General features: G+C 35.0%; 3 protein-coding genes across 7 annotated transcripts; all 3 read left to right on the top strand.

Annotated features, from left to right (window-relative positions):
* Positions 1–1,311: 1,311 nt before the first annotated feature.
* On the top strand, positions 1,312–3,882 carry LOC122303675 (WAT1-related protein At2g39510-like). Its single transcript, XM_043115560.1, has 6 exons — positions 1,312–1,719; positions 1,823–1,885; positions 2,002–2,075; positions 2,236–2,278; positions 2,385–2,622; positions 3,471–3,882. The coding sequence occupies exons 1-6, from the start codon at positions 1,523–1,525 to the stop codon at positions 3,504–3,506; spliced, it is 651 nt and encodes a 216-aa protein (XP_042971494.1). The 5' UTR covers positions 1,312–1,522; the 3' UTR covers positions 3,507–3,882.
* Positions 3,883–12,345: 8,463 nt separating this feature from the next.
* On the top strand, positions 12,346–17,695 carry LOC122290435 (WAT1-related protein At2g39510-like). 3 transcript variants are annotated; one of them, XM_043098125.1, is made up of 8 exons: positions 12,346–12,564; positions 12,668–12,730; positions 12,850–12,966; positions 13,069–13,306; positions 13,683–13,844; positions 14,675–14,826; positions 15,037–15,295; positions 17,342–17,695. In XM_043098125.1, exons 1-7 carry the CDS (start codon positions 12,371–12,373, stop codon positions 15,281–15,283), a joined length of 1,173 nt encoding a protein of 390 aa, XP_042954059.1. In that variant the 5' UTR covers positions 12,346–12,370; the 3' UTR covers positions 15,284–15,295; positions 17,342–17,695. The 3 variants fall into 3 exon arrangements, with proteins under 3 accessions (XP_042954059.1, XP_042954051.1, XP_042954063.1); XM_043098117.1 differs by lacking the exon at positions 17,342–17,695 and having other exon boundaries at positions 15,037–15,578; XM_043098129.1 differs by lacking the exon at positions 17,342–17,695 and having other exon boundaries at positions 12,349–12,513; positions 15,037–15,578.
* Positions 17,696–21,609: 3,914 nt separating this feature from the next.
* LOC122290421 (WAT1-related protein At2g39510-like) lies at positions 21,610–25,703 on the top strand. 3 transcript variants are annotated; one of them, XM_043098104.1, is made up of 8 exons: positions 21,610–21,876; positions 22,567–22,633; positions 22,785–22,847; positions 22,964–23,080; positions 23,174–23,411; positions 23,712–23,873; positions 25,051–25,202; positions 25,380–25,703. In XM_043098104.1, exons 1-8 carry the CDS (start codon positions 21,774–21,776, stop codon positions 25,627–25,629), a joined length of 1,152 nt encoding a protein of 383 aa, XP_042954038.1. In that variant the 5' UTR covers positions 21,610–21,773; the 3' UTR covers positions 25,630–25,703. The 3 variants fall into 3 exon arrangements, with proteins under 3 accessions (XP_042954038.1, XP_042954020.1, XP_042954028.1); XM_043098086.1 differs by having other exon boundaries at positions 21,612–21,876; positions 22,567–22,684; XM_043098094.1 differs by lacking the exon at positions 21,610–21,876 and having other exon boundaries at positions 21,883–22,684.
* Positions 25,704–25,982: the final 279 nt, after the last annotated feature.

The raw sequence follows: 25,982 nt of genomic DNA, 5'->3' as shown, positions 1-25,982 counted from the left end.
CATAATGGGCTAACGCCAACAAAGGTTTAACAATAAATTAAAAGATTAAAATGAAAATGGGTAATATATTTCTTTGGTCAACTATGAGACCAAAATCAAAAGGCCAAATATGGGTCTGAGGCTTGAAACAATACTCGTGACAGGCTAAAATCCAATAAAAAGAAAAAAAATACTCATAGCTAGTAAAGATACTTCAACTTAGTGGACTTGAAAACATTGTGAGAGGTCCTTTCAAAAAAAAAAAAAAGAAAACATTGTGAGAGGTAAAACTAGTAAAAGAATTTTAAAAGAGAACCTACAAAATCAAGCCTGCCATTAGCCAAGTGCTCTAATATCACAATAGAAAATAAAATGTATAATAGAAAAAAGAGGTGCATAAGGGAGAGATGCATATTGAGAACTATATTGTTGCTATTCTCAAAGGTATATGAATATAAAGTATAAATGCCGATTTATAGAAAATTTATATTGAGATCAGATGAGTTAAATATTTAAGTCATTATGAAAACCAAATCAAAACAACATCAAAATCATATTCTTAATTTGACATTATCTCCTACAGAAGATATTATTGATCAGGAAAAAGATTGTTAGTTTTAATGTTTGTGGTGATATTTTTTATTTTGAGGAATGTTATTTCAGTATATGCAAGATCGGGGGGATCTCAAACTATGTTAACATCGTATTTTGTATGCCTGGACAAAAGTTTTCCAGCAACTTGGATCACACAATCTTCACATGTAAACATGAAGACGAAGGTGGGCTCGAGGTAGTCCGGAGAATTTCTAATGCTCAAGTTAGTCTTACGTGTTTAGAGTATTGGTTTTTTGAATAATAAGGTAAAGAAAATTTTTTATATCTGAGATGTAGCTTTTATACGAGGTTTTAGGGAGGGACATTATATACCAGTGTTAGGATTTAGTCATTCGGCCCATAGTTATTTTGGTTTGGTTATTTAATGCGTATGATGTTTTGAGATAGAGCTTTTAATATGGTGTAACTTCTAAGTCAACATTTTTAATGCGGCGTGACTTCTAAGGGGCATCTCGGCGGTGCATAAACAGAGCAATCATTTATTTATGGTCCCCTTCATCAAAGAATGGAAGGCTGTCTGCATCCTCCATTCATTTGCCGGTATGGTCCTTTAATGCCATGTGTCACAGGAAATGTAGAGTCAACGCATCCGATGTATCCCCCTACGTCTGGTTTCCCGCGCCATGCGCCCTTTTATCTGACACGACTTAAAGGGCTTAGCCCATTGGGCCACTCCGAGGCTGTTGGAGGGTAAGGCCTTGGTTGAGGTGGACCGGTTCTGGTGTTGGGGGTAGTGGTGTTGGTGGTGGTGGTGGTGAAGGAGGAAGATGTGTTCAATTGATTTCAGCCATGACAAAATGAACCAGAACCACCAAGAAAAAAAAAAAAAGGTCTGTATATAAAGTGAACCCTTTGATTCGTTTTTTGCTCAGCAGTTCTTCACAGTAGGGAGTAGAGAGAACGAAAGAAAAGTTAGCGTAGCGGGTCCATGGAATCGGCCGTAGCAAAACTGTATATCCGGATGAAGCCATTTTTGGCAGTAACTTTATTACAATCTATCTATGCAGGGATGGAAATAATTTTTAAGTTTGCTCTAAACGAGGGGATGAACCAACATGTATTGATAGTCTACCGGTATGCAGTTGCTACTGTTGTCACTGCAGCATTTGCTACTGTCTTGGATAGGTCTCTTCTCTTCTCTTTGTTTATGCGTGCCATTTCTTTGCTTTCATCTTATAAGATGAACGAGTTGAATAGGCTTATCACATTGATTTAACATTCTTACCAGGAAAGTAAGGCCCAAGTTGACCTTCTCTCTCTTTGCTAAGATCTTTTTTCTCGGCTTATTGGAGTACGAATCTCGACCATTAAGAAACAAGCTAGCTTTAGGTCTTGAGCTTCATTTAATTATCGTCATTATTTTTTCTGTTTAGTCTCACTTACAAGCATTCAATTTCTCCTGTTCAGGCCTGTAATCGACCAGAACTTGTACTATACTGGGATGAAGTATACTACAGCAACTTTTGCATCTGCAATGCGCAATATTCTTCCAGTTTTCCTTATGTTTACTCTCCAATGGTCACTAGTCCGAGTCCCCTCAAGGTCACTGTAGGTTTATTTGGCCGTTAACTTCAAGGCCCCGTAAGATTAGTCGAGATGGGCGTAAGCTGGCCCGGAGACCAAGGATATAAAAAAATATATATATTCTTCCAGCCTTTGCATTCTTAATGGCTTGGATTTGCGGGTAAATCGACTCTCTTTGTGTCTTGGACCCATATTCAAATTCTTTCTGTCTTGCGTATATGGTGGGTGATATTTGGGGTGTTTCAAATATGTGAGTGCTTTTGTAGGCTTGAGAAGCTGTCAATTAGGAGACTGCACAGCCAGGCAAAGATATTGGGGACCATAGTCACAATCGGGGGAGCAATGCTTATGACTCTGTTTTCGGGACCCATGTTGAAATCGCCATGGACAAATAGAAATACCCACCAAAAATCTACAAATGCTGCAACTGAGCAAGATCATATCAAGGGTGGTCTCATGGTTATAGCAGGTTCTGCCTGCTGGTCTGGTTTCATCATTCTCCAAGTAAGAGCAACTTAATTAACGCACTATAATCAACTTAATTCTTGCAGATGATAGCCTGCAAGTATATTCTGCAGGTGATCGAAGAGTAGTACTTTGTTAAAGTGAAGTATATATGTGTTTTTTTAAAAATATATATATATATATATATGTAAAACGAATGACATTTGATTAATATAAGAACAAGTACTGTTAGAGTGAAAAAAAAGGGGGCTAGCAAAGCAGGTAGGTCGACTTGAACAAAAGTCCCAGTGAACTAAGCTAGCTGAAGCTGGCCGACAGATCATTGTCTTCGGTTGCTGTAGCCTATATATATATATATATATATAAAGAAATGTTTATAAATTCTTGGAATGAAAACTTGAATAGGTAACTCTTTAGTCAAATTTGGATTTGCATGCCAAATCTTGGGCTGCTTATTTCTTTCATTTATATCAGTGGTTGGCACTGATCAATCCACCTGTGTGCCAAAGTCGTATCACCTTTTCTGTTTCCCCATAGATAAATACGGATATAGCTAGGCATATAGGATCAATTGAGATTAAAATTCTAGCTAGGTTTTTATCTTGTATACGGCCTGTGTAAAAATTCGTGATTACTTACTAAAAAAGGATCATCTGAGATGATGTTTGATTAGTCCATGGACCATGATCCTTAAAAATTTTTGAAGCTGAGAAACAGCTGAGTAATGTGAATAGATTACAAGAATATTGGTGAATGTGAGTGGGTGCACGTGCATCCCTAAAATGGCTGAGTTGCTAGGTCATGTGAGGAGAGTGTGTTTTGTTGGTTTTTGACTTTTTTAAGTTCTGTTCACATTTTGAGGCTGAATTATTCTTGGTTTCTGTTAGATGCCGAAATTGTCTGGTGCCAGGAAGAGCCAATGAATTAACATGGGTGCATACAGTTATGTTGCACCCCGCCTTTGCACTGCCGTGAAAGCGCTGGGCAGAGGAACTGTGGAGGACATCAAGTACGCTGGCCGAGCTCTGCAGTTTTAGCTAGCAACCCACAGACCAACGTGGCAACAATGATGCTACAACCAGGCATGGAATCAGATGTAGTAGGTAACAATTTTGTGGAAGGGATATTATTGGTTATGGAGCTGATCATGATTACAAAATGCTAGTTCCTCACGTTATTGGTTGATGGCTATGCTAATCCAATCAAAATTCCCAAGATAATGGGGTCTCGAAAGTAATCATTAATCAGATGGAACAAGCGGAAGCCATATATATACATCAGTCAGGAACAGTAAATTAGTTATGGTAAAGGTAGCAATATCATGGCATATTCTTGCTTAATTATTCCATACAACATAACATTGCCCATCAGATACAAATAACATGTGGTGGCAAAGAAAACCAAAGGAAATAACAACTTACACTCAGAAAGAATATTCGGATTCAAATCAATGCAGTCTGACCTTGATTGAGATAAACTTGTTAGAGTTATAAGCACAAAATCCACAAGACACCAAAAATACTTTCTACTGAAATTGGTGGCTCTTGGGTCATACGTACGGATTGTTGGAGTAGGAACACACAGCAGTACTACTAGTACGTAACTAGTTGTGCTTTTTTAGACACAACGTAACTAACGCGAGCTACATCATGATAAATACATGACTTGTTCAGGTATGAGATGGACCGCATTTTCACTAAAACAAAAGCAATTAATTGAACTATACTACGGGCTGCTATAAAAAAGTATATCTATACCACGGGCCTAGGCATGCGGCCCAGCCCAAAAACTTGAAGAGGCAGCACTGGGAATATAAAATGTAAAAGGCGCACCGGCTGGGGCTTCAACTAGTGCAAGCCGGTCGGGGGGAGAAGGAAGCTGACCTTTGGACCAAGTCCGGGGTTGCACATTTAGTAATAGAGGTAAGAGTTTTATTACATATAAATATAATTACGCATTAATTTGTATATCAATATTGATTTATTTATATTTAAAATTTAAATTAATACCGTTTTTAATAAAATCTATTTTTTAACCAATCACATCATATTGGTGCACAGATTAATACACAATTGTGTTTGTAGTTATATTTTTCTTAAACGTAAATACCTGTTACAAATACTCTACCTATAAAATAATTATATAAAAATAATTTTACAAATTAATGTAGATTAATATAATTTATCAAATTATAAAATTATTTTTATTGTAAAATAAATCTAACGGATCACATGAAATTATGTCAGTTTATGAGATTATTTTTGTGTAATCTCTTTACGATTATAGGACTTTTCTATACCTATTCGGAACTAGTTTCAGCAAAACTAAAAGTTACATCTTCTCGTATCCTTGGGCCATCTATAAATATACTCATTGGCAGATAGAGTTACAATCCAAGAATACAATTTTGAAATTCTCTCTCTCCCAAAATTTTTCATTTCTTAAATACAGTTTATTAAGACCTATTCATTATACAGAAAATATATTTCTAGTCTCTTGATTGAATAATAAAGTCGGAGGGTATTTGGGTTTAATTTTGTGTGTGCATAACGTAGTTAAACAAATAAATTTATTATGAGCTTCATTGTATTTTAGAGTCAAATTTGCTTGTAATCTATATGCATACCGTTATTAGTGGGGGAAAATATTATTTCAAGGAAAGCGACATTGTGATACACTTTGAAACAAACTCTTTTCTCTTTCTATTTTCTTCTTTTGCATTCCCTTTGCACGAATATGCATTTGAGGTCATAAATGAAACTTCAAATTCTTAAAATTTCACAAATATAGGTCATATAGACTTAATTAAATTATCTGAAGTGATTTGATAATTATTAAAATCAAATCAAAATAATATCAAATCAAAATGTTAATTTGATATTATCTCCAACATCTTACATCAAATTCAAGATAGAGAATTTTGAAATTTGAGTACAGCCTTTATATTCGTTGGTTGGTCGCCTATGAGATGATGAAATGATTGGTGATTGAAACAAAAAAAAAAAAAAAAAAAAAAAAAAAATCTTGAGATATGACTAACAATGGATTGATAACGGATCAAAATCAAAAGGTCAAAAATGGATTTGAGAATTTAAACAATACTCACAACAGACTAATCCAATAAAAATGCTCACAGATGGTAAAGATATTCCAACTGAATTCACTTGAAGATCTTGTGAGAGATAAAACTAGCATAATAACTTTAAAAAAGATAAAGAGTAGAATAACTTTAAAAATGTTGTAAAATAACATTGTAAAATTGTATGACCACCTTGAGCTAGCCGTCAAATGCACAGTGCATAGTGCCAGCATAGTACTGCATAGTAACTGGCATAGTAAATGGCCGACATCGCACAGTGTGCATAGTGCCAGCATAGTACTGCATAGTAACTGGCATAGTAAATGGCCGACATCGCACAGTGCGCATAGTGCCAGCATAGTACTGCATAGTAACTGGCATAGTAAATGGCCGACATCGCACAGTGCATAGTACCAGCATAGTACTGCATAGTAAATATGCACAGTACCAGCATAGTACTGCATAGTAACTTGCATAGTTCCCTTTGTACGCCTATATATATCGTTGAATTCTTTAAGAAATTCATAAGTTTCATAACTTCTCTGAGTTCTATCTCTCTCTCTCTCTCTCTCCTTTCGATAGTTTAATAACACGTTATCAGCACGAGAGTTCTGACGATTTTGAAGCTAATAGTCCTCTACTTCAAGTAAGTCTTTCAATATATTTTTTTATAGTTTTCAAAATGAATATGAAATATTAAACATACTTATGTTCTTGATTTATATATGTAGAAAATGTCAAATCTTACAAAATTGGAATTCGTTGCTCTTGACATTTCTGGGAAAAATTATTTATCTTGGATCCTTGATGCTGAGATCCATCTGGATGCAATGAACCTGGGAGATACAATTAAAGAAGGAAATCAAGGGTCCCTGCAGGACCGTGCTAAGGCAATGATTTTCCTTCGGCACCATCTTCATGAAGAATTAAAAACTGAGTATCTAACGGTGAAAAATCCACTTATTTTGTGGAATGATTTAAGGGAGAGATATGAACACCAGAAAACTGTAATCCTCCCAAAAGCTCGTCATGATTGGATGCACCTGAGGTTGCAAGACTTCAAGAGTGTTAGTGAGTATAACTCTGCACTCTTTAAAATTAGCTCGCTATTGAAATTATGTGGTGAAAAAGTCACTGATGATGACTTGTTAGAGAAGACATATACTACTTTTCATGCCTCGAATGTGCTCCTGCAGCAGCAGTATCGAGAGCGAAAGTTCAAGAAATATTCTGAACTTATATCTTGTCTTCTATTAGCTGAGCAGAATAATGAGCTTTTATTAAGAAATCACCAGTCACGTCCTACTGGTTCTATATCATTCCCTGAAGTGAATGGTACTAGAATTACATCATTCCCAGAAGCGAATGGTGCATCTTTTCAAAGAAAAAGAGGGCGTGGACGTGGTAAGAAAAACTATAGAAGTGGAGGTCCTAGAAGTGACCACACTAAAAGGGAAAATAATAGATATACACCGTACCACCAGAAGTGGTTCAACTCAGACAAGGGCAAAGGTCCTCAAAATAAATTTGTAAAGAAATATGAAGATGAATGCCATAGATGTGGTATGACTGGACATTGGTCTCGTACCTGTCGTACAGCTAAACACTTGGTTGACTTATACCAATCTTCCATAAAAGAAAAAACAAAGAAATTTGAAACAAATTTTGCTGAACCATCATATGCTTTAAATTCTATAGATGGAGAAGATATTACAAGTCTTGATGTTTCTGATTTCTTTGAGGATTCTAGTGGTAGAGTTGATCATGGAAGTGTTCCTTTTTAATTAATGTATTTCCTTTATATTATTGTAAAATATTTTTATTCTGTAATGTTTTTTTTAGTAATGAAAGTTTTATATATTTTGTAGAATCATGAGTCTTATTGATGAACTTTCTATCTCCGAGATGAATAATAAAGATGTATGTCTGGCTGACAGTGCTACAACTCATACAATTCTTAAGGATAAAAAATATTTTCAAAATCTAACATTGAGTAAAGCCTATGTTCATACCATCTCCGGTTCATCGAATCTAATTGAAGGCTCCGGAAGAGCTTATATTGTGTTGCCTAATGGCACCAAATTTTGCATTGATGATGCTCTATTTTCTTCACAATCCAGAAGAAATTTATTAAGTTTTAAAGATATACGTCGTAATGGTTGTCATATTGAAACCATTAACGAAGACGATAAAGAGCATCTTCTCATTACTAAAATAATTTCGAGCCAGAAGCTCGTATTAGAAAAACTGCCTGCCCTCTCATCTGGATTGTATTATACAAAAATGAGAACAATTGAATCACATGTTGTAATGCACCAGAAGTGCATTGATCCTAAAATATTTATGACTTGGCATGATCGCCTTGGACATCCGGGATCAATAATGATGAGACGAATAATTGATAATTCGTATGGGCATCCCCTAAAGAATCAGAAGATTATCTTACCCAATGAATATCCATGCTCTGCATGTTCTCAAGGTAAATTGATTATCAAACCATCTATCTCAAAGGTTGGTTTTGAATCTCCATCGTTTTTACAAAGGATTCATGGAGATATATGTGGGCCTATTCAACCATCAAGTGGACCGTTCAGATATTTTATGGTTTTAATTGATGCATCAAGTCGATGGTCACATGTTTGTTTACTTTCCACTAGAAATGCTGCATTTGCTAAACTTCTTGCACAAATAATTAAGCTACGAGCACAATTCCCTGATTATCCAATTAAAACTATTCGATTGGATAATGCAGGAGAATTTACATCTCAAGCTTTTGATAATTATTGCATGTCAATAGGAATAGATGTTGAACATCCAGTTGCCCACACACATACTCAAAATGGTTTAGCTGAATCATTGATTAAAAGGCTTCAGCTAATCGCTAGACCTTTACTCATGAAATCAAATCTTCCTATTTCTGCTTGGGGACATGCTATAATTCATGCAGCATCATTAATTCGAGTTAGACCATCAGCATATCACAAATATTCACCATTACAGCTTGCATTTGGTCAGCAACCAAATATCTCTCATCTTCGTACTTTTGGATGTACTGTATATGTTCCAATTGCACCTCCACAACGTACAAAGATGGGCCCTCAACGTAGACTTGGGATATATGTTGGGTTTGATTCTCCATCTATTATCAGATACCTTGAGCCTCTTACAGGGGATATGTTTAAGGCACGTTTTGAAGATTGTCATTTTGACGAATCCATTTTTCCAACAATGGGTAATGAGAAGTCGGTGCCTGAAGCACGACAAACATTGTGTAAAGAGAAGTCGGTGCCTGAAGCACGACAAGAAATTACTTGGGAAAATAAAGCTCTTTCCCAATTTGATCCTCGTACAAAAGAATGTAATCTAGAGGTTCAAAAGATTATTCATTTGCAAAGTGTTGCAAACCAATTACCGGATGCATTTACTGACACTAAAGGTGTGGTAAAATCATATATTCCTGCTGTTAATGTTCCAGCAAGGATTGCAGTCCCTGAAGGACAAGTTGCCAAAATAGCAATAGGCGAGTCTAAGATACGCCTGAAGCGTGGACGGCCTATTGGTGCTAAGGACAAAATTCCTCGAAAGAAGAAAATACAAAATGAATTTGGTACTCCTGAAGAATCCATACCAACACAGGCCATAAGAGTAATTGATGCTCATGAAGAGAGTAAATCTCCTGAGAAAGAACCTCCTGAAGAGGTATTTCATGAAATGTCTTCCCTTGAAGAGGGACAGGTACCTGAAAATAACGAGATCTCGATACATTTCATGAATACAGGAGAAATTTTGAATAGAAATAAAACTGTTGTCGACAACATATTCTCATATAAAATGGCTCTTGACATTACCAGAAGTAATGAAGAAATTGAGCCAAGAACTGTCGAAGAATGTCGACATAGAGATGACTGGCCAAAATGGAAATCAGCTATTGAAGCTGAATTAAACTCGCTAGCAAAGCGAGAGGTCTTTGGACCAATTATACAAACACCAAAGGGTGTAATACCCGTTGGATATAAATGGGTATTTATACGTAAACGTAATGAAAGTAATGAAATTGTGCGATATAAAGCACGACTTGTTGCACAAGGTTTCCTGCAGAAACCGGGGATTGATTATGAGGAAACATACTCTCCTGTTATGGATGCAATCACATTCAGATATTTGATTAGTTTGGCAGTTATAAAAAGATTGGATATGCAGTTGATGGATGTGGTCACCGCATATTTATATGGATCATTAGATCATGACATATATATGAAAATCCCTGAAGGATATAAAATGCCTGAAGCTTCTAATCTGAGTACATCCAGAAGTATGTATTCTATTAAGCTTCAAAGATCTTTATATGGGTTAAAACAATCCGGACGCATGTGGTATAAACGCCTTAGCGAATATCTATTGAAAGAAGGATTTGAGAATAATCCAATATGCCCATGTGTTTTTATTAAGAAATCAGACTCCGGATTTGTTATTATTGCGGTTTATGTTGATGATCTAAATCTTGTTGGAACTCCTGAAGAGATCAGAAGAACTGCTACATATTTAAAGAATGAATTTGAAATGAAAGATCTTGGCAAAACGAAATTTTGTCTCGGCCTGCAGCTCGAGCATTTGCCAAATGGAATTCTCATTCATCAATCAAATTATATAGAGAAAGTCTTGAAACACTTTTACATGGACAAAGCTCATCCCCTGAGTACTCCAATGGTTGTTCGATCACTTGATGTGCAGAAGGATCCATTTCGTCCTTGTGAAGACAATGAAGAAATTCTTGGTTTTGAAATACCTTATCTCAGTGCAATTGGAGCCCTGATGTATCTTGCAAATTGCACTCGGCCTGATATTGCATTTTCAGTTAATTTACTTGCAAGATATAGTTCCGCACCAACTCGAAGACATTGGAATGGCATTAAACATATCCTTCGATACCTTCGAGGTACGGTTGATATGGGATTATTTTATCAATATGGTTCAAGTCCACAATTAGTTGGATATGCAGATGCAGGTTATCTTTCAGATCCACACAGAGGTAGATCTCAGACTGGATATGTATTTACTTATGGAAATTCTGCTATATCATGGAGATCTGTCAAACAAACACTATCTGCTACATCTTCAAATCACTCAGAGATCATTGCAATTCATGAAGCAAGTCGAGAATGCATTTGGTTAAGATCAATGATCCAACATATTCAAGAAAAGTGTGGTCTTCCAGTGATTAATGATAGTCCAACAACTTTATACGAAGATAATGCTGCTTGTATTGCTCAAATTAGAGGAGGATATATCAAAGGTGATAGAACCAAACATATTTCACCTAAATTCTTTTATACTCATGAACTTCAAGAAAAAGGTGAAATTAAAGTCAAGCAGATACGATCAAGTGATAATCTGGCAGATTTATTTACAAAAGCATTACCAACTGCAACATTTAAGAAGATTGTGCAGAACATTGGAATGCGGAGACTTGAAGACCTTTTATCATGCACTTTTCAGGGGGAGTAACGTCTTGAAGACTTATGCTGATTGTACTCTTTTTCCTTCGCTAAGGTTTTATCCCACTGGGTTTTCCTTCGCAAGGTTTTAATGAGGCAATCTTAAAGCATTTTACGGTACACATGAATATTGTACTCTTTTTCCTTCGCCATTGGTTTTTTCCCACAGGGTTTTTCCTTGGCAAGGTTTTAACGAGGCATATTCATTATAAGTGGTCATCCAAAGGGGGAGTGTTGTAAAATAACATTGTAAAATTGTATGACCACCTTGAGCTAGCCGTCAAATGCACAGTGCATAGTGCCAGCATAGTACTGCATAGTAACTGGCATAGTAAATGGCCGACATCGCACAGTGTGCATAGTGCCAGCATAGTACTGCATAGTAACTGGCATAGTAAATGGCCGACATCGCACAGTGCGCATAGTGCCAGCATAGTACTGCATAGTAACTGGCATAGTAAATGGCCGACATCGCACAGTGCATAGTACCAGCATAGTACTGCATAGTAAATATGCACAGTACCAGCATAGTACTGCATAGTAACTTGCATAGTTCCCTTTGTACGCCTATATATATCGTTGAATTCTTTAAGAAATTCATAAGTTTCATAACTTCTCTGAGTTCTATCTCTCTCTCTCCTTTCGATAGTTTAATAACAAAAAAAGATAAAAAGTGGAACAACTTTAAAAAAGATAAAAGAGGGGACGAATTTTAAAGGAGATAATCTACAAGATCGAACATAGTGTTTGTCAAAGATTCTACCACGATGATAGAAAATAAAATATAAAATAGAAAAAGGAGATACAGAGGGCAGGAAAAGGGATAGATACATTTTGAAGGCTATATTTTTACTATTTTCAATAGTGTTTTAATGCAAGGAGTAGAGCTCTATTTTTAAGAAAATTATACTGAGAGGAGATAACGACAACGTACGTCAAATCAAATTCCTAATTATTGAGATATTATTGAGGAAAAAGATTGTTAGAATCTGATGTTTGTGGTGATAAATTTTCTTCTGAGTAATGTTATTTCAGTATATGCAAGATCGGCGGGACCCCAAACTGTGGGAGGAAGACGTGTTCAGATTGATTTCATCCATGACAAAATGAACCAGAATTACAAAAAAAAAAAAAAAAAAAAAAAAGGAAAAAGGAAAAAACTGTATATAAAGTAAATGATTCGTTTTTTGCTCAGTATAAGCGTAACAGGTCCATGGAATCCGTAGCAAAACTGTATATCCGGGCGAAGCCATTTTTGGCAGTAACTTTATTACAATCTATCTATGCAGGGATGGAAATAATTTTTAAGTTTGCTCTAAACCAGGGGATGAGCCAACATGTAGTGATAGTCTACCGGTATGCAGTTGCTACTGTTGTCACTGCACCATTTGCTATTGTCTTGGATAGGTCCCTTCTCTTCTCTTTGTTTATGCTTGTCATTTCTTTGCTTTTATCTTATAAGATGAACGAGTTGAATAGGCTTATCACATTGATTTAACATTCTTACCAGGAAAGTAAGGCCCAAGTTGACCTTCTCTCTCTTTGCTAAGATCTTTTTTCTCGGTTTATTGGAGTAAGAATCTCGACCATTAAGAAACAAGCTAGCTTTAGATCTCGAGTTTCATTTAATTATCGTCATTATTTTTTCTTTTTAGTCTCACTTATAAGCATTCATGACTTTCTCATGTTCAGGCCTGTAATCGACCAGAACTTGTACTATACTGGGGTGAAGTACACTACAGCAACTTTTGGATCTGCAATGTGCAATGTTCTTCCAGCCTTTGCATTCTTAATGGCTTGGATTTGCGGGTAAATCAACTCTCTTTGGATGCATACTCTCAAATTCTTTCCTTTCTTACGTATATGGTGGATGAACTTTCCGGTGTTTCAATTTTGTGAGTGATTTTGTAGGCTTGAGAAGGTGTCAATTAGGAGACTGCACAGCCAGGCAAAGATATTGGGGACAATAGTCACAGTCGGGGGAGCAATGCTTATGACTCTGTTTTCTGGACCCATGTTGAAATTGCCATGGACAAATAGAAATACCCACCAAAAATTTACGAATGCTGCAAATGAGCAAGATCACATCAAGGGTGGTCTCATGGTTATAGCAGGTTCTGTCTGCTGGTCTGGTTTCATCATTCTCCAAGTAAGAGCAACTTAATTAACCACTATAATCAACTTAATTCTTGGATGAGTAACTCTCAAAGTGAGCTTCGATGGCCGGGGCTTACACTTAGAGGCCCTCCCTTCTTTGGATGAGTAACTTGCACCATAAATATAATCTCTCTCAGTGTATTGGTTCTATCTAATACAAAATTTAGATTGTACAATATGCCGAGTTTTGCTCTAATCTTGCCGTATAGCGCACTCCGCCGTAGACTGATTTATTTCTGATAAACAACAACGATTGAAAAAAATCCGTAAAACAACTGCACCAAAATTTACAACCTGCTACACGAGATAATATCGCTTCCGCTATGTATGAATTCTAGTTAAAACGTACGTGATTGTTACTTTTGCAGGCAATTACACTGAGATCATATCCCGCAGAGCTTTCCCTTACAGTTTTGATATGCTTGATGGGCACACTGGAAAATATCATAGTTGCAGTTGTAATTGAACGGGGCAACCCGACGGCCTGGTCGATCCACCTGGATACCAAGCTCTTAGCTGCTCTATACGGCGTGAGAAACTCTATGTTTAGTTATACTTGAATGTTTTTTCGTTTGAACTTATAATGTCATCTAAATCATGCCCATCTGGATATAATCTATTTGCCAAGAAAATAAAAACATGTTGAAGTACTTATTCAGATACGGCTTTAAATTGCGTAGGGCATATTACATCAGCAATCGATTTGGACCATGTCGATCGGAGCTGATCGTGTCGCACAAACGGATGGGAGTAAGAATATGTAGGGGTCAGACTGGGTTAGGGGAAGAGGGACTTCTCTCTCTTCGAACTTTTTATTTCTTTTGGGTCGGGCGGATACGGGTCGAATAGGTATGTGAATCTAGATAGGGCTAAATCAGTTTGGATGGATTAAAAAAAATATATTCATCATTCTTTTCTGATGTTATATTTTCATCATTTCTAATTTATGACATCAAATAATTATAAAAAATTACAAATAATTTTTCAATCACTTGATACCACACAAAAAAAAATGAAAGGATGATAGTTTATATAGGATGATGAATAGCATTTGGGATGTAGCTGATGAAGATAGTCCTACTTATAATAATACAAAAACTCTATGTAATGCCTAAGTGAATGGTATGTTACAGCAGTAAATTAACTGTCAAATCATGTTGTGTCAAGTTCGGATTGTATCGGATTTAACGACTCAACTTTAACACGAACACTTAGTCAAACAGGTCAATTGCAAATCTCTTAACTGGTTTAGGGGTTATATGTATAGCCCAAACTCATCAATTGTAATTAGTTAAACTTTAATACAGAGTACAAAACATAGTTGATATTTTTATACTAAAAAAATGTTGCATGCATGCAGGGCATAGTTGCTTCAGGAATTGCATATTGCCTTCAAGGAGCGATAATAAAGGAAAGGGGACCAATTTTCGTGACTGCCTTTGGGCCCCTGACTATGGTTCTTGTAGCAATTATGGGTTCGTTCATTCTATCCGAGATGATATCCTTGGGAAGGTGGGCATGCATTTGATTTGATTCCCTTCTGATCTACAACTACACCCACAACAAAACAACTCAATCTTGGGCTCTTACGAATGCTTTTGATATCCATTTTCTTATATATAGGATCAACAGTATTATAAATTAAGTTCTCTATGATAGCTGCATGCAAGGGCTAATTAAATAACTTAGATACAAGAACTGATTGTTTGTTTGTTTTTACAGGGTTATTGGAGCAGTTGTGATTGTTGTTGGCCTATATCTGGTTGTATGGGGCAAGAGCAAAGACGGACACGAACACTTAATTACGAGTACGTCAGACAGCCCAAATGTAGCAGAAGTACTAGTAGTACCTACAAAAGCCCAACATATGGCTACTACCAATCACGCCATAACGTTAACCAGTACGACTTCTTCAAATCAAGATCAAATTGTGGCCATTGATCATCCGTCCCAGAACTCTAGCCTGTAGAAATATATATAAATATATGTAAGATGGCAACTGCATCCCCGCTTCAAGATTAATATCATCATCATGGGACGTACCTACGTACGTATATATATTGCTCATGGGTTGGGATTTATGTCTTCGGCCAGTATGTGCGTACATGGAAAGAATTCCCTAGCTTCAACGTGAAATAATCCAATATTAATGTAAGAGAAATCTATTTATTATAAGCTAGCTCCTTTATTGACATAATAATTTACATATTTGTTGTGCAGATCCGCCGCATAATTTAGCTAATATGAAAAAATGTTTGTACGTATTTCTCTTATTAATGTTTCTCTGATGTGTAGGTATCTGTCTACATTTCAAAACTTACGTACGTTATCTCCTATAAAGAACAAATTATCAAGCTATCGGCTCATACGTATGACAGACACATATAAGCATCCTAATTTTTGAGTATTCGTACTTCAAATGATATAGAGAAATTTTATTTACAGTCTTCACTTAAAGACTGCATGTGTAGATCCTTTATTAAATAAGAAAAAATATTATTTCAAGAGAGATATTTTTATAATTTAAAAAAATTTTAAAGATAAAATTGTTTATACCTATATTACAGTCGGACTGAATATACCTAAAAATTAGAATTGCTCTTTAAAGACTGATCGAGGGAGTAAACAAAATTGATCAAGTACTTCCGAAGTTTATGAGTTTCATGAGTATCGATCGATCCATGAGTACTACTAAGGTCATGGATTCAGAAAATTGCATTTTTTGGATCAATTACACGCGTGCTAGTACTTGGAATTGGAGAGATAGTAAGTATTATATCATTGAGCAATGCGATTTTCTGAATCCATGACCTGAGTAGTACTCATGGATCGATCGATACTGATCATGAAACTCATAAATTCCGGAAGTAGTTGATCAATTTTGTTTACTCCCTCGATCTGTCTCTAAATATGGTTCATTTTCTTGGAAAAGAGAGTATTTCATAGCCGCGCGCCTGATTCTCAAATGCATCGGCAGAGTCTCAACTATAAATTAAGTACGCCCGTCACGTAACAACTCACCTTCTCAATTGAAACTTTTATCACGAGTTATGATCCCTAGCTGTATTAGATTAAATAATTAATTAGACGCACTTATCGTGACATAAATAACATAATTACGTACGTATGGACCTCCACTTGATTTACTTTTTCCCATACATTGAACAAAAAATTAAGATGGGCCCATATCTTTATATAATAATCACCCCCGATTAAGCTATATATCAATAATTAGCTCATCTATGAAATATATTAATTAATTTCTCTAGCTTAATTCCAATTGTAATCAGTTTAATTAAGCTCCACCTACACAAGATAGCGATTGCCTATCCTCTTTGTTAGTGTTTTATTCACTCACACGCACAACCATTTTGGTAAACATTTAAAAGGCTTCTGATCTGATCTATAATTTTCAGCACAAATCTATAAAAAAGAAGAAGAGATAAACGCATGAATATGTGCGTGAATCCTCCTGAAATAATTAATGTGCTTAATTCCTCCTAGCTTTCACATAAATTATTAAAACTGACATTCATACTTGTATTTACTTAATTTTCATGTGATCAGCGATCAAAGAGTAGTACTATTACTTTCGTAAAGTGAAAGTATATTATATATTTGTTTTTATGTAAAACAAATGACATTAGAGCACTCCCAATGGTTTCTCTATCATATCATTCAAAATACATTATCAAAATTTACATTTTTTTATTTTACATATTAACTTTTACAGTATACCATACATCAATTTATCTATTTTTTCTTCATATTATTTAAATATTATACTTTTTATTATTTTTTATTCATTTTAAATATTTTTAAAAATATTTACACATAAAGAGAAAATGGGAAATCACCTGAGGAGGAAAGAGAAAGTAATTAAAAATGTTTACATTTGATTAACATGAGGATCCTCTACATGTAGAGGGATGCAAAAGGTATAATATTTTTAAAATACAAAATCTAATGGACTAGCATTTTAAGAAAATTTCTTTATATTTAAAAAAAAATATTTTGCAAGAATTAATTGGGAGTGCTCTTAGATTATAAATATAAGAACTGTTACAGTGAAAAAAAAAAAAAAGAGGAGGGTGGAGCAATGAAGGTAGGTCGACCTGAACAAAAGTCCTAGTGATCCTAAGCTGAAGCTGGCCAACAGATTGTCTCGGTAGCTGTACGTACGTCTTGATCGAACTAAATGCAATATTGAATCATTGATAGATCATATATATATCGAAGTTATGATCATGATCATCATGATGTATTAATGGTCAAACCGGAATTGGAAACGTTTCGGGATCAATGTTTAGTCAAACCTTATTTTAAACGCGTTTCACAGCAACAATTCATGATGACAGAAATTAATTTCTCGCGTTTTTAATTAGCTTATTTTGCTCCTCTCTCTAATGGTATTAATTTGAGGGGGTTATAATATTGTTATTAGGGGCCGGGACGTACTTATGTTTTGTTCTGTAGCCCCTATATATATATATATATAAAGAAATGTTTATAAATTCTTAGAATGAAAACTTGATTAATGTAATATATTATATATATGGTTAACAAGCAAAAGCGCGCAAGACCAAGAAGATACATGAATTGATGAGATAATGTTTCAAGGCATGTACATGTCCAACTTAATCTCCACAAAGCCTACAATAATCTAATATTTTCTATATCAATGATTCTATATATATATATATATATATATCTATATATTGTGATATCTCCATGAGGCTACGCTCCAAAGGAATGTGATCTCTTAATTAAGGTTTTTATCAGTATCTTAAATCCAATGCGCACATTTCTCTCAAAAGAAAAAGGAAAAACCCCTGACTATCTAGTAAGCATGATATATATATGCCACCGCTGCTACAAAGCGCAAAGGTAAAACCAGTAGTGGATTTTAAACCATGTGACTCATCGCCATATATCATGTATGCATGGTGTTTTAGCAAGCAAGCCATATAAATATATATATACCATGACTTCCAACTTAGTGCGCGCGAAGAGAGATGTGATGCATGCAGATCAGCTGGTGAATTAATTGAAATAGGTTATGATCAGAGTATGCGTATTAATTAGTCGTACATGCAGCATCAGCTACATTTTATGAAATGGAAAAAAGAGTCGAAGTCTTGTTTGGTTAATTAGTGCATGCAATTATGAATTACCTCCCTCTTAATAAGCTAGCTAGCATCATTTCATGATAGAATTATTTTTTATGAAGAAAAATTACACACAGAGAGATCATCTACATCAATATTCTACCATGCACCTCTCCTGGTATCGACTTTCTATTTTTTGCGCGTTGCCGTTTCAGACTACACTCACTCTTATGCGCTGAACAAAGTAATTGTTTTAATATGACGACTTTGACACCCCATTATCTATTATTTATTACGAGAAATTATTTATTCAAGTTTTAACCAGACAAGTATCATACGAGTCTTTGTAAAAAAGTAGACGCTACTTAAAAAAATATAAAAGAAACTATTCTTTATTAATGAGACATATTTTTAACAAAAGAATATTTATATATGACTTGTCTATTTAAAACTTGTAACTAGTACTATTCGTGTATTACTTGAAGGCTTTGAATTGGCAGTTCTCTTTGCAAATGCTTTAATTTCATGGTTTTGCATCTATTTTTTTATATAATGCAGGGTCGTCAGCGTTTGTCAGCACTTATCTCCTGCCTGACGTTTTGTTCAGCCATTTCATGAAACTGTTACACGCGGCTGAATACACCCCTGCATATATAGTACTATAGCTCGAAGTCTCCTTGCACCAGTACCACATACCTTAGCTTGTTTGCTTTTACCCTTTGGTCTGACCCAAGGGTGGACGTACGGAGATTAAACTTATCCAATAATTTATATATGCATCTATAACTACGTAAAATGAACTTTGATTAAAAGGACTTTCTCATTTCTGCAACTCAAGATGAAAAAGTAAAACAAGGAGGCAAGTCATGCTCTTCACAGTTTCACAGACCAACAATGATATTGCTTCAGCTAGGCATAATGGAATCAGATGATGTAGTAGTTAAGAATTTATTGGGATATTAATAGTCTTTGGGGACGAGGCCGGCTAGAAATTATATGTTGGTTTTGCTGTCGAAAGGGAGGAGAGGATAAGGGGATAACCCCGGGGCCTGGGCGACCAACTTAGGATGGAGAGGAAATTATTGGTTGTGGAGCTGATTACAAAGTGCTAGTTCCTGTTATTGGTTGGTGACTATATATGCAAATCCAACCGAAATTCCCAAGATAATGGGGTCTCGAGAGTAGTATTAATCAGATGGAACAAGTGGAAGCCACATACATCAGTCAGGAACAGTAAATTAGTTATGGTAAAGGTAGCAATATCATGGCATATTCTTGCTTAAATATTCCATATAACATAACATTGCCCATCAGATACAAATAACATGTGGTGGCAAAGAAAACCAAAGGAAATTAATAACGACTTACTCTCAGAAAGAATATTCGGATTCAAATCAATGCGGCCTGACCTGGCCGGATTGAGATAAATTTGTTGGAGTAAGATGTACAAAATCTACAAGACACCAAAAATACTTTCTACTGAAATTGGTGGATCTTTAGGTCATTCATGATACGGATTGTTGGAGTAAGAACGCACAGCACGCTAATTAGTTGTGCTTTTTAAGACACAACGTAGCTAACGCGAGCTACATGATGATAAATACATGACTCGTTCAGGTATGAGATGGACCGCATTTTCACTAAAACAAAAACAATTCATTAAACTATATATACCATCATCATCAATATCGATGCTCTCAATCTCTTTAGTTTAGAGCCACTCATTTGAAAAGCGAAGTATGTATTTGAGGCCATTATAAATGGAGCTCCAAATTCTTGGAATATCACTAACAAAACTTGGGAATGTTAACATTGAACATGATCGATATATCAATATACTATGGCGGCGGGTTTTATGCGAATTAAGTTGGTAATTTGCCATCTTGGAATCTTGGATTACGCAGCAATTGCGCATCAACGTCATGACATAGACTTGGTTAGGTATGAGACGGAATGCATTTCTTTCAATGGAAATTTTAATGTCATGATCACCACGTAAAACTCAAAAGTTGAAACTTTGATGGGCATGAGGCAATGCTATGCAATATCTTACTTTGTTAAAGTTCAAAAGATCGATATATATATAGTCGCCTGTACTTGTCGCGGTATATTAAGTTTTTTATATGGTACAATTTATTATGGAATTGATCCTTCATACTGTGGACAGCGGACAAATTAGGCTAACTGCTGATCCAATTAAGTTACTAGGACTCTTAATTAACGCAGTCCAATATTCTTGGCTTGTTTAGAAGGTGAATATGGCTTGATCATTGGACAGAATCCGACAGATCAGATCTTGCCAAATTTTGGACAACATGAATTCAGAAGGGAAAATTATCTTTATGGTCTTAGAATGTGTAAATCCGTATATTCCCTTTGAAAAATATGGAGTACAAATCTAGAACGATATCTATCATTATTTAATTTTTTAATAGTAAGTCTCATTTTCTTCAAAATGATTGTGTGGACTTGCACACCCTACAACGATATCTATCATTATTCATGTAGTGTATATTTGGATTTGAGTTTAGAGGCTTGAAAATTACTTTTAATAACTTAAAAGTTCTTTTAAAAAAAAATAATATATTTGATAAATTTATAAAAAGCGCTTCAAGCATTTAAGAAACTAAGCTGAAAATCAACTTTTGAGAAAAAACATCAAATGGAAGCTTTTGTTGAAAAAACTCCTATAGATAATACTACATTTTTTAAAAGGAAAACACTACTCTGCAATCCCAAGTGTACCGCTCTATTTGACCGCTCATCAATTTAATTTTTTTTTAACTTAATGATTAAAGAAATAATTTTTAATATATTGGTGTAACTTTTTTATTTTCTAAAAATATTTAAATATATTAAAAAATATTAACATAAAAAGAACATAAAAATAAAAATATACATACAATTGTACTAAGTGGCACGCCCAACGGTCATTGTTAGCGGTAGCCTAATATTAGTCTTTTAAAAAACTATTTTAATTATCTTTAAAAGCGTTTTAGGTGCATGTTTAGTGAATGATAAATAATTTTTTAATAATAATTTTTTTAATAAAACTCTAGAATTAAAAGAGCTATTTAAAAAAAAATTATTTATTAATGGAATTCTAGACAAGCACGTAGTTCAGAATCTGAGAATTCCTGAAAATTAAATTGATTATAATACAAATTAAGCCCAGTATGGCCCATATTTGTCATCTAATTAGAGACGTGCAATCACAGACTTCTTGCCATTTGCTTATTCTGCAAAACAAGGTAGCGGCGGGAGAGACGTAATTAGCTTGTGGAGTATTTTCGACAACAAATATGGCGATGCTAATTGGGTTGATCAGGAGTTTGGTTGCTCACCAAATCCATGTATGTGCTGAGACAGATTCCAGTACGAACTCCACTACAGCACAGCAGCCAAGGACAAACACAAGCACAAGGATTACAATCACAGGAAAAAGAGACAGAAGGTTGATTCTGATTAGTCTTATGAATCCGTTGTAACTCCTCTAGCATAGAAGTAGAATCGCATGTAAACTGTTTGATAAAAGTTCTATAAAATAAGAGGAACGGCCGAACCACAACGTTTTGAAGCCAATATAATTTTCTCCAGCTTTATATGTTTCTGTAGCATGCATAGGGACCAACATTAAGTGGAAATCTTGTAATTAAAGCCCCTTCCAGTATTTACTATCCTCAACGAAACTCATTTTTTGAATCGACATAACTTTGCCGAAATAATCCCCACCAACCCACCATATTGTGGACATATTTCATTGGTGTCCTCACTCTTCTCCTTAGTCAGCGATGATGGTGCTTAATATATTATGAGGAAAAAGATTGTTGGTTCTGATTTTGTGGTGCAATAATTTTTCTTTTGAGGGATGTTTTTCCAGTAAGCTCGATCGGTGGGGTCCCCAATCTGTAGGAGGAAGACGTGTTCAGAATCTCAGATTGATTTCATTCAGGAAAAAAAAAAAAAAAGTCCTGTATATCCTCTGTATATAAAAAGTAAACCCATTGAATCGTTTTATGCTCAGCAGTTCTTCACAGTAGGGAGTAGAGAGAACGAAAGAAAAAATCCATGGAATCCGTAGCAAAAATGTATATCCGGGTGAAGCCATTTTTGGCAGTAACTTTATTACAATTTATCTCTGCAGGGATGGCCATAATTTCTAAGTTCGCTCTAAACCAGGGGATGAGCCAACATGTGTTGATAGTCTACCGGTATGCAGTTGCCACCGCTGTCATTGCACCATTTGCTTTTGTCTTGGATAGGTCTCTCTCTTCTCTTTGTTTATGCTTGTCATTTCTTTGCTTTCATGTTATAAGATGCGAGTTGAATAGACCTATCACATTGATTTAACGTTCTTGACAGGAAAGTAAGGCCGAAGTTGACCTTCTCTGTCTTTGCTAAGATCTTTTTTCTCGGCTTATTGGAGTAAGAATCTCGACCATTAAGAAACAAGCCAGCTTTAGGTCTTAAGCTTCATTTAATTATTGTCATTATTTTGTCTGTTCAGTCTCACTTATAAGCATTCACTTTCTCCTGTTCAGGCCTGTAATCGATCAGAACTTGTACTATACTGGGATGAAGTACACTACAGCAACTTTCACATCTGCAATGTGCAATATTCTTCCAGCCTTTGCATTCTTAATGGCTTGGATTTGCGGGTAAATCAATTATCTTAGGACCCATACACAAATTCATTCTTTTCTTACGTATATGGTGGATGAAATATGGGGTGTTTGTGAGTGCTTTTGTAGGCTTGAGAAGGTGTCGATTAGGAGACCGCACAGCCAGGCAAAGGTATTGGGGACTACAGTCACAGTCGGGGGAGCAATGCTTATGACTCTGTTTACAGGACCCATGTTGAACTTGCCATGGACAAATAGAAATACCCACCAAGAATCTACGGATGCTGCAAATGAGCAAGATCACATCAAGGGTGCTCTCATGGTTATATCAGGTTCTGTCTGCTGGTCTGGTTTCATCATTCTCCAAGTAAGAGCAGTTTCGTTTGTTTTCACAATCATTTTCAATTTCTCATACCATCTAATTATTGTAACTATTTAAATTCTAATACAAAATAAAATAAATAATTCATTTTTTTCAAATTTCAAAATAAAAATAATATTAAAAAATATATATTCTAACAATATTTTATTCAACTTTCAACTTTTATCTCAACTCATCTCATCTCATATCCAAAAACAAATGAGGATTGACGCACTATAATCAACTTATTTCTTGCAGATGATATTCTTGATCGTTGTAGTTAAAATGTGATTGTTACTTTTGCAGGCAATTACACTCAGATCATATCCTGCACAGCTTTCCCTTACAGTTTTGATATGCTTGATAGGCACACTTGAAAATACCATACTTGCACTTGTAATTGAATGGGGCAACCCGACGGCCTGGTCGATCCACATGGATACAAAGCTCTTAGCTGCTCTATACGGCGTGAGAAATTCTATGTTTAGTTACACTTCTTTTTTCGTTTGGACTTTTAATTTCATCTGGATCATGCATCTATTTGTCAAGAAAAAAAAACATGTTGAAGTATTTATTCAAATACGGGTTTAAACTTTAAATTGCGTAAGGCATATTCCATCAGCAATCGATTTGGATCATGTGGCAGCCGATCGTGTCGGACAAACAGAAGGGAGTAAGAATATATAGGCCGGGTCAGACTGAGTTAGGCGAATTATGATCGGGGAAGAGGGAATTTCTATCTCTTTGAACTTTTGATATCTTTTGGGTCGGGCGATGTTCTATTTCCATCATCTTTTTAATGTGACATAGAATGAGTACAAAATAAATCACAAATAAATTTTCAATTATTTAATATCACATTAAAAAGAATGATGAATTGATGTTGGTTTATTAAATGATGATGAATAACTTTAGGTATAAAAAATGGATTTGATCATGTCCAAGTTGGACGAGGCCAGATCAGATGGAATAACGTGACATAAACAATGTAGTGGATGAAGATAGTCCTACTTATAACAATATGGCATGTACGATGAAATACGTGAGTGAATTGTATGTTATAGTAGATTATGCAAAATACAATAGTAAGGCTGTCGATTCATTTTGTGGTTTGGATTGTATGTATTTATTGAGTCAACTTTAATACGAATCATTTGGTCAAATGGGTCAAATCTCTTAATCCGTTGTTGGGGTTACCGTATTGGATTTTTCTTATTGAATAAGGCTACTTATTATATCAATTTTTATCATTCTCTTATCATTTTATAATGTGGTATTAAATTATTGAAAACTATTTATTATATTTTATTTATATACATATCATCTAATGTAACATCATAAGATTATGAAAAGATTATGAAAAAATAAATGATGAATAGATTTTTTCTTTGCTATTATGATAAAAAAAAAATTTAATTTTAAATATTGCATGCCATATTTCAAACCACGTTAAAATGCACAAGTTCGTATCGTATATGTATTAATTCTAATCCATTTATTTAATCATACAGTTAAAACTTCTCGATCATAATTCGTCAGTTTTGTGTTTAATTTGCATAATGTCGCTTCAAAAGTTAAGGTAATATAATTTCAATAAAGTACAAAACATGACATTTTTACACTAAAAAAATGAAGTTGTCTGCAGGGCATAGTATCTACAGGAATTGCATATTGCGTTCAAGGAGCGATAATAAAGGAAAGGGGACCAATTTTCGTGACTGCCTTTGGGCCCCTGAGCATGGTTCTTGTAGCAATCATGGGTTCATTCATTCTAGCCGAGATGATATCCTTGGGAAGGTGGGCATGAGTTTGATCCCCTCAACTACACCCACAACGAAAAAATCTCAATCTTGGGCTATTAGGAATGGTTTTGATATCCACGATTTTCATATAGAAATTATAGCATTATAAATTAAGATTTATGATAGCATGCAAGGGCTAATTAACTTAAATACAAGGTTATTGCATCTACAGGGTTATTGGAGCGGTTGTGATTGTTGGTGGCCTATATCTGGTTTTATGGGGCAAGAGCAAAGAATACGGACATGATCAGCACCTAATTACAACGTCAGATACCGAAAAGGTTGCAGCAGCAGCAGTACCTACAACAGCCCAACATATGCCTACTCCCAATCACGCCATAATCTTAACTAGTACGACCTCCTCAAATCAAGACGATCACTTTGTTGCCATTCACCATCCATCCCAGAACTCTGTTCCCTAGAAATACATGCAAGGTGGCAACTGCATGCATGCTTCAAGATTGAATAAATATATTCATCGTCTTTTTTATTACTATCCCCTCATCTATCATCTTATAATATAGTATTAAATAATGAGTTCATAAATAAAATATTATAAATAATTTTTAATTATTTAATATTACATCATAAAATAATAAAAATATAATAAAAAAAATGACGATAAATATCTATTTACTATAAACTTTTTTATTGAAATACTAAATACAATATTATTGATGTGCGAACTGACGCATCAATTAACGAATATGAACAAATGTTTGTATTTTGATCGTTTTTTATATAATTGTAATATGTTCTAAAGTAAGTACTACTA

The sequence above is a fragment of the Carya illinoinensis genome, chromosome 1, assembly GCF_018687715.1.
Source record: "Carya illinoinensis cultivar Pawnee chromosome 1, C.illinoinensisPawnee_v1, whole genome shotgun sequence".
Taxonomy (NCBI): Eukaryota; Viridiplantae; Streptophyta; class Magnoliopsida; order Fagales; family Juglandaceae; genus Carya; species Carya illinoinensis.
Note: the sequence above shows the minus strand (reverse complement) of the source record. Positions and strands in the feature narration are given on the sequence as shown.

Bases quoted from the DNA above. Each gene is read 5' to 3' on its own strand.
- LOC122303675 (XM_043115560.1), top strand. From the start codon at position 1,523: ATGGAATCGGCCGTAGCAAAACTGTATATCCGGATGAAGCCATTTTTG. The intron at 1,720-1,822 runs GTCTCTTCTCTT...CATTCTTACCAG, and splicing joins TTTGCTACTGTCTTGGATAG to GAAAGTAAGGCCCAAGTTGA. The intron at 2,076-2,235 runs ATATTCTTCCAG...AAAAAAATATAT, and splicing joins TTTTGCATCTGCAATGCGCA to ATATTCTTCCAGCCTTTGCA.
- LOC122290435 (XM_043098125.1), top strand. From the start codon at position 12,371: ATGGAATCCGTAGCAAAACTGTATATCCGGGCGAAGCCATTTTTGGCA. The intron at 12,565-12,667 runs GTCCCTTCTCTT...CATTCTTACCAG, and splicing joins TTTGCTATTGTCTTGGATAG to GAAAGTAAGGCCCAAGTTGA. The intron at 12,967-13,068 runs GTAAATCAACTC...GTGATTTTGTAG, and splicing joins TTAATGGCTTGGATTTGCGG to GCTTGAGAAGGTGTCAATTA.
- LOC122290421 (XM_043098086.1), top strand. From the start codon at position 21,774: ATGTATGTGCTGAGACAGATTCCAGTACGAACTCCACTACAGCACAGC. The intron at 21,877-22,566 runs GTTGATTCTGAT...TTATCTCTGCAG, and splicing joins ACAGGAAAAAGAGACAGAAG to GGATGGCCATAATTTCTAAG. The intron at 23,874-25,050 runs GTGAGAAATTCT...AGTTGTCTGCAG, and splicing joins TCTTAGCTGCTCTATACGGC to GGCATAGTATCTACAGGAAT.